The sequence below is a fragment of the Priapulus caudatus genome, unplaced genomic scaffold (genome assembly GCF_000485595.1).
Source record: "Priapulus caudatus unplaced genomic scaffold, Priapulus_caudatus-5.0.1 Scaffold407, whole genome shotgun sequence".
Lineage (NCBI taxonomy): Eukaryota > Metazoa > Priapulida > Priapulimorpha > Priapulimorphida > Priapulidae > Priapulus > Priapulus caudatus.
The window spans coordinates 1-11,135 of record NW_014577468.1 but is presented as its reverse complement, the minus strand read 5'-3'; the positions used below and the strand labels follow the sequence as shown (position 1 = coordinate 11,135).

The 11,135-nt window shown below is 49.0% G+C and overlaps 1 protein-coding gene across 1 annotated transcript; it reads left to right on the top strand.

Annotated features, from left to right (window-relative positions):
* Positions 1-9,373: 9,373 nt before the first annotated feature.
* Positions 9,374-11,125, top strand: LOC106810050. Its single transcript, XM_014813314.1, has one exon. It carries the CDS (start codon positions 9,374-9,376, stop codon positions 11,123-11,125), a length of 1,752 nt encoding a protein of 583 aa, XP_014668800.1.
* The last annotated feature ends 10 nt before the right edge of the window (positions 11,126-11,135 follow it).

Below are 11,135 nucleotides of genomic sequence, written 5' to 3'. Positions count from 1 at the left end.
AAGCTAAGTCCACACAACCCATTAAGAATAATAAAAATAGAGACTCTGCCACACAATATTTACAAATCTATTTAAATCCTGGCTACCCATACTCAATATTCAATATAATATGCTATGCGATATGTAAACAGCAACACCACAACTGCTCTCACTCGTTTCACTGTATTACATGGCATCATTATATTGTCCCACTCACACACCTCGCTTCCGCTACACCCTACCTCTGATTCATCCACGCTCTGCCCGCTCACTTCCCGTTCACATCTCCACTCACTATCACTCTCCGCCGGCCTATCGCCTCTCCGCCTTACCGCTGTTGCCAGCCTTCTATAGTATCCAACTATTCACCCGTGCATAACTTATATCTATACGATTATCACTGTTGCCTTCATTATGGGGGTGACTGAACGAATACTTATTATGTTCAGGGTAGGCCAGTATTAGTAGCCGCCTCGCTTGACCAGGCATCCGAAGCGCGTATCTATATACGTGCTCCCTGACCGTTATGTGGAGGACCATTTCCAGCGTTATATATCCTGCCACAGAAATCCCGCCGTAGGTCTTCTCTCGGACTATGTATAGCGCTATAGTCTTCTAACAGCCCAACGACGATAACTTTAGCCCGCGGGTACTGCTAACCTCTTTTACATTGCTGTTAAACGTAACGCGTGACGGAATTAGTTCGTCCCGGGCGCTAAGGGCACTCTTCGCCCTTCCTATCACATACTGTCGTGCACGGCTATCACTCCGTCTCGCCCGTGTAACCGCATCTCGGATACCTTATGCACACTATATCGTCTATTAATCGCCACAAACCTGTCGCGCTCCACTTACTAATGGCTGCAACAGGGCAAATCCGCTCAGATTTACTTTAGCCCGGACGTTCAGGCCGACACGTAAACAGCTTTAGCATCACGCGCGAAGTTTTTATTTACCGCCAGCGCATCTGCCTCCGCGCCGGGTCTGCTTCGGTCATCCGTCGCGTCGCCCCGGCATTGCCCGTCTTTCCTTCCGCCTCTCTCCCTCTCGTTCTCTTCTCTCTCTTTCCTCCGTCTCTCTTGCGCGCTCTCGTCCCGCCTCTTCGTTTCTCTCTCTCCTCTTCAGTCTTCCTTGCCAGCGGTCTTCCAGCCCAGCGACTGCCTCCTGTGTCTTTCTTCCTGCCTCAATCTTCTCGTCCGTAGTATCTCTCTGCTGGTTTCGTCCAGACGCTCCCGAGTACGAAGTCGCTTTGTTAGTGGGTCCCCCTGCATCCGTGCCGCGCTCTTACTGTCCCGCCAAACCGCGTTCGAACTGTCGATGGGCACACCAAAAAATGTAACGAAGCGGTGATGTTACCCTGTTTCAAGTGGATTTGTTGTTTAGAGATAAAGAGGAGAAATCAAGCAGGTGTGTTTAGCAAAGTTTAGTTTTATTGTTTCTCAAAAGTCGCACTCCCCGCGCCAGCTGCGCCGCAGAGGACGCATCCGCGTGACCCGCACACTCCTCTGTCAGTCTCCCCTTTCAGCAAGAACTTCCATTTCAATCACGTTTATAAGACAAAGAAATCAATCAGCAGCAGCGCGGCCGACAACCCACCCGACCTGCACACATACAACCAAGCAAGACTGACTCTTCAACCGTTTTTCGTCTCCATGCATCCATACTACATCAACGCTGCCTGCGCGACCTTCCCCATTATGCAACACGCGTCGCGACATTTCTAAATCACCAACTACATATTTCAACATCTGCAAACCACACTTTACACTAGCATCCTACCCTATAGTTTAGCCCATAAATGGAGAAATGGGCCAGGCCCACTCGAAGCGTGCTTAAGTTTATCCATAATAAGTTTACCGTACTTAGTTAAGCCCGGCTAAATTGTGGGTCTGGATCATCATACGCCAGTTCCAGCGTACGTTGCAAAGACCCAGTCTTCGAATCAGCGTAGCGTACGTACTCCGTAGAAAGCTGGTGAAGAGGGCGGGTGATTGGTGAGTGGGTATACAGCGCGGTGTCGCGAGGTAATCGATTATGTATGGTGATGGCAGTATTCCGTATATGCTCCCGGGGCAATTTGACCGCCAGTGAGCTTATATTTTCATGATCTCCGCTCGCTCCGCGGCCCCCCCGGCCCCTACGTAGCTACAGCAGGATTGATTCAGACGGTCCGGCCTATACGCGTAAAACAGTTAGTACAGGGTCGCGCGCGACGGTTTTCAAGTGGGGGGCCATTGAGAGAATGAAGCGACCATGCGGGGGCGCTGGTTATTGCGGGCGCGAAGCGCACACAGCGAGCGCCGGCCTGGCCAGCCGCATACGAGCGGGGCGTGGTGCGCAGGAGAAGCTTATGTTTCATATTTTGCTTTACTGAATGATGATCGAGGGGGGGGGGGGGGGAAGGTTTAGATTACATCAAGCTGGTACGCAAAATATTTTGGTAATCTTGTGTACGCAATCGACAGTTGGTTAGTTGAGCGAATTCATTTCAAGGACAGTTTATTTAGTAAATTTGCCGTAACGATTTCGCCGTACGCAAGCGAAGCCGTTTTTATGGTTGCCTGCATCATCAATGTCTAAAATTTACGATATGACCTTTGCCGCTAACTCGTTCAGACACGACTGCCGTAGGTGACTCGTAAACCGACTGCGAACGATTTTCCCTTGAATCTGGTTGCGTAGTGTAGTCTTCGCTCAGCCATACCGCCGAGCATACATTCATTTTAATGGAAAACATATAAAAATTACACTATCTCAACCTAAAAATAAATAAGATATTACAATACTACACAGGCACCGCGGCGCCCTTTGACGCTTGTTTTTTCAGTAAGGCTTGGCATTGTTTTCGTTATAAGAGAATGCGATTTCGTATAGTTGACGCTCGTTGTACGTGCACACGCATCACACTGTGTACGTGCCGACACGCACGCACTTGTACCGTGCACACGCACGCACGTGATACGTGGTACACGGCCACAACGACACACGATGGCAAAGCACGCAAACGCACTTGTACGGTGTACAGCAGCGACGCCACGCCCGATGTACGTACACACGCACGCACGTCGGAGAGCGTGTACCGTGGCACACGTGCTACGCGAGCGCCCACGAGTGTACGGTGCAGGCTACGCACGTCACGGGTTTACGGTACCACGCAACGCGAACGCACCATGGTTACGTGACACGCACAGCGGGTAACCCGCGCACAGTACACAACGCACAGCACGGCACGGCTGTAGGGGCGGTACGACACGCACGCACAGGGCCACGTGTACGGGTGCACACGCCATCGCACGCACAGTAGGGCCTTACAATCACGCAACCGCACGGTGTACGATTGCGCACGCACGCACGTCCCGTGTCACCGTACACACGGGCACGCACGCAGTGTACGTGACCAGCAACGCACGTCACGCTCGTACGTGCAACACACGCCGCACGTGACATGCACGCACGTGCACGATCGCACGCAGCGCACGCACGCACGCACAGCTGTGCACATGCACGCACGCACGTCGTACGTACACCAGCGCACGTGTACCGTGCACACGGCAACGCACGCACGCACGCGCCGCTGTACCGTACAGCTACGCATGCACACGACGTGTACGTGACACGCACGCACCACGCACGCCACATGTAGTTGACACGCACCGCACACAGCGCACGGTGTACGTACACACGCACGCCACGCACGTGTGAACCGGTACATCACGCCACGACGCACACGTTGTACGTGTACACGCACAGCACGTACGTGTACGTTGCACATACGCACGTGCTACTGTGCACACGACGCCACGATGTGACCGTGCACACACACGCACGCACACGTGCACATCTCCGCCCACGCCGCACGCACGCACGCACGAGTGTACGTGCCACACGGCACGCACCGCAGGGGTTGTCACGTACCACGCCACGCACGGCACGTGTCCGTGTCCGCTGCTTTCATGACGCGGCTGTTGAACGCAATCATACAGACACTTGGGAACAGGGTTGGGGCACTATCACATCCCCGCCAGACCCATGTAGGACAGAGCTAGGACGCAGGCAGCATGGTGGTCTTCAAATACAAGAGAGAGCGTTCAAGTTTGGCTTCCCTATCGGTATGTGCCGGCACAGTGTTGATTGAGTTTATGCTAGGGCACGGCCCTTCAAAGCAGCAGCCACGATGGAGGCGTAGTTGGCATTTACACGTGGAATTCATCAACATTGTGCAGTTACGCAGGTGCTACGCTGCAGTTGATTGAATCGACCGTACGAGCTTTGCGTACCGTACTCGTAGAAAACTCGTGCTAACATCCACTTTACGCAACGTTAGCATGAATCCGGCCCGCTTGGTGTAATCGAGTGAAGATTTAAATTTATTAATCGGTAAGAAAAACGCGAAATAACGACCTTTTTAGTACATGTTTATGCTACATGAATTACTATAGTGAAGTAATAATTTTGCATATCAACACCAGGTAATGTAGCTAAAAAATAACATTGCCCGCTGAATGCATATTTTAAACACTCGTAATAACAGTCACTCGACTCGGCTTTATACTCTTTAGTTTAATCTTCCTGGTGCTGACAAACAGTTTATGCCTTTAAAAACCAGCTGCGTAGCGAGTATGTACATAAAGGAATACATCAACTCTATTATCTTATTAAGGAAAAAGACTAAGAACTAAAGTGCAAACTAAACTAAAAGATAAAAGGACTATATAAAATATATACATAAAACTAACGCTCATAGGCGTCTATGTCCCCAGCGTTACTGCCGGAAATGTACCTGAGGTTACGGTCGGCCCGCCTCTCCTCGCCTCCGCGCCTCTGCGTCTATCACAGCGGTTGCGATTAGGCCTCTGCGTGGCTGCGAGTACTTTAAGCTGCTGCTACGCGTGCGTAGTCGAGTATAAGCTACATGTGTGTGCATATGCTGTAAGTATATCCTGGTTCCCCGGGGCCGCATTGTACACCCGCGGTACTGAATATTCGGACCTCGCATCGAGCCTCCGCAAGCAGAGGATCAGCGCCCCGAACGTCGCCACGGTATTGCGAGCAAAATACGGCGTGTGCATGTCGTTTGGTTATAGAGATAACGAGCAGCGGAACTTCGTCAAACTTTGTAATTTTCCAGTAGGCAGTTATGAAATGTGGATAAGACACTCTCTTTACGCTCTTTCCCTCGTCTCCTCTTATTCCCTCTTTCTTTTCTTGCATTCTTCCGATCATTACAAAATACATATAGCACATGATTTTCTACCCCGGCCCCCCCCCCCGTACGCGCAGCCCTGTAGTATAGCTATACGAAGGTACATACGAAACGGACCTTTTGTCACCATAGCTGTTCTACGCGTTTCGAAACCGAGTTAATATAAGTGGTCGTATCACACAACGGGAATTTTTTTTAGGTAAAGTACGCGACCGAACTGGGTGCGTCCACCGTGCACTACATAAACAGCGCTGTCTATCAGAACATGTGCCGTCATTCATACTGATTAATGGTCAAGCAGCACGCTTTGCTTCTGCAACCAGAACACACACGCGAACAATACACGAATGACCCTGATCTATGACCGTCACGTGAAACATTGCTATTAGGCCTGCGCGATGCGTTGTGAATATGTTGCTAGTGAATATAGACCCTCAGTTAAAATTCGCAGATGTTCGCTGGCAGCAATTGACCCCTGTGCGCCGCGGCTTTTCGATTTGGGCACGTGATCAATAGCTGCGCCAGCGGCGTGCCATACTTTTGTAGGACGTTCCCGGGTGCGCCGCTGCGCCTGCCGCGGAACTGCGCCGCAAGATTCGCGCTTAGCGGCGGATCAACACCTCTCAGGCGACGCTTCTCTGGTATCCGGTCTCTCATCTGGGTTTTAGGGGGGAACGGGCTAAATTTCAATATACTCATGTGCATATATAACCTTATTTGGGTCACAAAAAGTACAGTATAGTGTGTGAAACTGTGTCTGCAATTTTGTTTTTAATCGTCACACACTAGAGTCTAATTACAACTTTGCCAGAATAATCTATATAGAATGTATGGGATTCGAAAGGCAGTGTGCACGTTACATTCCATTGCTGATAAAATGGCTCAATTGAGTTATAATCGGATACCCAGATTCGATAGTATAAAATCTTAATAATGCTATCAGGTGTAAGTGTTTAACCATCATTGCTGTCTGCTGAGGTAACAAGCTAAGCTGAGCATGCGCAGTCTAAGCCCGGTTGTGTCTGTATGCTGCAATTTAGTGCGCATGGGCTAGACTAGTTTGATGTAGTATCAAATTTTGCAGTCTGTACGGGGTATAAAAGTACTACGTGCAGCTTGCTGTGTGATATGCATGTTAGTGTGTGCTCCAGACACTACTCAAGCATATAAACAGAAATTTAAGCGCGCAGATATAATAAATATGCCAGAAGCGGTGTAGCGTGCGTCCATCCAATTCATTCGAGAAACACACTTCATTAACAAAAGGCAAAACGTTTTTAGACTACATGAGTTGAAATTTCGACACAGCTTCGGTCAGGCCGGCATTTGTTTCGAAGTGAGGACATAATAGTTTCTACAACAAGTGAACACTGCTACTTTCAACTTCAGCAGCAAAGATGGGAGTCGTCAATGTTCAGATATTTTGTGGTTAGATACTGCTGAAATTTCAAGCGAGCGTTCGAGCGAATTCCATGGCGCACGCTTTCTCACCTGCTATATATTTATGTGTCAGTGTCGCGCGCAATGGCGGTCGGCGCTGTGTTTTTACAGTTTGAAACGCTTCAAGTGCCTGTGGGCCATTCGTCATTAGGATTTTTAGTTTGAGCTTTTGGTAGGAATATTAGGCCATAAATTAGGATTGGTTTGTGACTATTTACTATGTAGTGGGGTATAATTTAGGTCGTTACCCTATAATTTGTAAAGCTATTCAAGTACAAATCGGATAAGAAAACTTATTGTTGTATTTTATTTGTTATAGGCCAACGAGTGGTCGTTCTCTGTCGAGTCACAGTTCAGAGGCTGACAGTCTGCAGCGCGGAATCCAGCGCGAGCGCGCAAACGCGCCCACGCGGCAATGCTTTTCACAACATCCGCTGACTATCTGAATTTACTTCAACGGAGGCGACCTGGTATACGCCAAGTCCGATATAACATCGCCTTAGAGTGACGAGTTCTGCGATTGGACGACGGATTTCACTACCCATGTAAGCTTTGAGACTTGCTGTGAAATGCTCGTATAACTTTTTTGGCCCGACTCGGCGCGCTTGGTTTGCTGTTAAAAAACCGACTTCTGACTTTTTTGTTCACATGCCTACAATATATAGGCGCTCATGCGTAGCGTTGATGCGCTGAGTTTAGAGCGGATCCCGATATATAGGAACAATACAACATGTCTTTCGAGGGCCTTTCGCTAATAAATCAAGTTTACCAGTTAGTTTTCATTGTCACTCTTTATTCTGCTATTGTATCTCTGCATAGTGTACACTCCTCCATCGAAATCTACAACGCATTCTCAAACCACTGCCCGCGGCCCCGCGGTGTCAGAAGTGCCCTACAAACTTGCATGAATCAGTGGCGAAGCCGGTCTGAATGTGGCAGTGTTTCCGTAAGAATTCACGATGAAGGACAATTCCGGAGTGCTCGACTCGGCAGCCTCCGTGATTCCAACAGGCACCTATATTATTATATCTAACACGATCCCCAAATGCGCAGCAGCGAATTGTATCCACACTCACGGAATACTTCTCTATTGCCTACAAGTAGCATGTTACAGTAATTATAGTAAACTACCAGGAGCTAATAATAATTGACAAACTTCGTTACCGTTGCTAGTAAGTTACTATAAATATAGACGACTCCTGTTAGTTTAGCTGTAACTCCGTACTAAAGTATAATAAAATATAATGCCTAACTAAATACGAAATCGGTATTTACTGCTAACTTTTCATGCTTTTCGTATAGCATCGGCCTTACTCTCTTTGGACCTATTACTATTATTGCGCGAGTTTCCTGTTAAATTCCGTCGAAATGCCTACGTCCCTCCGAACTATAGCTCTGTGGCGGCCACTGCATTGCTCTGCGACCGGCGCGACTGTTGCACGCTCGTGACGAGCTAAGATCCTATATAGAGGTTTACGGAAAGCGTGGCTCCGCCAGAAACTTCGCTCGAGACGCTCGCTCTGCATGCTTGCACTTTCACCAGCCACGCAATTACCGAGCATCAACAGCTTCCTCCTCATCTATGGCTTTCTCCCTTGCCCAACAACAGTAGTTCACTGGTATAAAAACAGGTAATGGTCTCTGTTCCGTAACCGAGCTGTGTCATGCGAATCACAACAAAGATCTGGACGAATTCTCGCACGGTTCGCCGCCACCCTTACCAGTTTATGAAATAGCTGTCAGAATAGCAGGACAACACCTACCGGCCGCTAGCTCTCGTGACCTCAATACTGTGCGCCGCAACGCATGCAACGTTTTTGCAAGCGTTCCAATGGCGAGGCTGTACGGGAATCCCCAGCTTCACCCCTCCCCAATTCCTCCCCCCCGGAGTTGGAAAGGCAAGAGGCGCCGCCTGCGCGCACTGCCTATAGCCATAGATACATGCACTCGCTTCACTCTCGGCTTGCTAGTCACTCGAATGCGGTAATACGAGGTGGGGCGATGTCACAGTCTATATAGCCTTTGTCCTTGCAGCCTTTCTCCATTACTGGGCAAAGTTTGCGTAACGCAGAAAAATTTCGTCGAGTCTTATCTGGATTTACGCTATGAGCACCAGCTCGGTTAACGAACAGGCAGACATTATGTTTTCATACAAAGTGAACATGTTACGTCCCAAATGGTCTGCCCTCTGTGTCCCCACTAAAATTGTGGACTGTTCGCTGGCAGCTATGGATGCGTGCGCCGGCCTAAAGCATTCCGGCGCACGGCATCCATAGCTGCCAGACGCTGCATGACTGTCGTAGCGACGTTCCGAGTCGGGTGCGCCTTGCGCGGAACTGCACGCAAGATCTGCGCTCAGCACTTCGGGTCAACACCTCCTTTCGGCAACGCTTCTCTAGTATCCCGTCTCATCTGGATACCTGTGTATGGAATGCGGGTGCACAGTTCGTAAGTTTGCTAGTTTGTTTTCTACAATTATATGCCGAATGGGCCAAAATGTATTTCTATTAGTGTTTAACCATTATTTGTAGTGGTGTAATTACAGAGCTGCTATTGTATGCGCGAGTCTCAGTGTGGTAATCTTGTATGTTTTAGATTCACCATATGTGTAGCGTTGCTGTATGCGTAATGACAGATGCAATAAAGATTAAGAAGCAACAGAAGCGTTCTTTCTCATTCCGTACACAACAGTGAATGAACTACACCAACAGTGAGCGGAGTTGACAGTATTGTACAGGAGTCGTCTACAGCATGGCGGACCCAGTCAAGCTTCGCGGCCAGCGGAAGAGTGTAGTCGTCATTCACTTGAACTCTCTAGCACGTAACGTGGATGAGGGAAGCATCAGCACTGTTACCTCATGTCTAGAAATGCTGAGTGTGGCTTTCGATGAACTGGAGGCTGCACATTATGAGTATCACGACACATTAGAAGAAGAGGGGACTCAGGAGGAAAGCCAATCCTGGCTTGATGGCATTCAGTCAAGATATGTTGCGGGTGTCAAATCTGCTCGCGCTTGGCTGAGGGAGCAGACACCACCACAATCTGAGGAAGAAGGAGGTGAACATGACAAGCAAAGTCTGCTTAACCTGATTATCATTCCCAAGGTAGAGATAGAGGTGTTCACTGGGGATCCGCTGCAGTATCAGACATTTATGGCAATATTTGACGAGGCAGTGCATAATAAATGCTCCGATGGTCAAGCCAGATTGACGAGGCTGCTTCAGTACACTGGTGGGCCTGCTAAAGACGCTATTCGGAATTGTGCACTGATAGGAGGAGCCACGGGCTACCAGCAAGCCCGAGATATCCTCGCACGACAGTTTGGCAACCCGCACCTCATCTCACAAAGCATCTTCAGAAGCCTGACCAGTGATCGTACCTTGTCCACGGCGTCAGAAATTCAGCAGTTGGCAGACGAGATCGTGTCAGCCGGAGTAGCTCTGAAGAGGCTGGGAATGCTATCAGAGATAGACTCTCAGAAGGGCATGCTGGAAATAATTCAGCGCTGCCCTACTTTCATTAAAGCCCAGTGGCGCAGGAAGGCCTTGCAAATGAAGCTAGAAACTGATGACTATCCAGTTTTTAATGACTTTGCGGACTTTATGAGGCGCGTCGCCCTCGAGATGAATGACCCTGTGTATGGGGACAAGTCAGGTTACCAAACTCCTAGAGGAGTTGGTAGTAAAGTAAATTCTCCTCAGAGCAATAGAAGGTCACTAGTAGCGCAGGCCGAGGTAACTGGAGCAGGGCCATCTCGCTCACCTTGCGTCTCCTGTGGGTACACATCTCACCCGCTGCACCAGTGTGAAGACTTTAAGAGGTTGTCACCAAGAATGAGATTTGACTTGGTGGTGAAAAATAGATTGTGTTTTGTATGCTTCTCGCCCAAACATAGGGCACCAGCGTGTAAGATGACACCCACGTGTCAAGTTCATGGGTGCAAAAGGAAGCACTCAAAGCTTCTGCACTTCGATAGTACTAGCACTGATGTTTGTTCAAATGTGGGTAATGATAGTGTTGCCAACAAGGTGGTCAGTAACGTATATGGGGGTACTGGTGTGAGTGTATACATACCAATGGTGCCAGTGATTGTCAATGACAAGGTTTGTACTTGGGCCCTTCTTGACTCTGGGTCTACTGATAGTTTTGTTTCAGCCAAATTAACCCAAGACTTGCGGCTCAAGGGCTCCGGTGTAAGCTGCCACCTGATCACTTTAGGGAGCAGCCGAGATGTTAAATCTACCCTGGTATCAGTAGACATTACGTCCTCAGAAGGTCAGGTGATAGCATTAAAGAATGCTATGGTAGTTCCCAACATTCCTGCTACACACCCCAGAGAGCCCATCGATATACAAAGGTACCCTCATCTGAAGGACTTGCCCATTCCACACCCCACTGGTGATGTTCAAGCTGAAGTGCTCATTGGCATGGATAATGCTCACCTGCTTATGCAACTGGAGGTTGTATCTAGTGATAAACCTTTTGAGCAGTTCGCGACCTGAACCAAGTTAG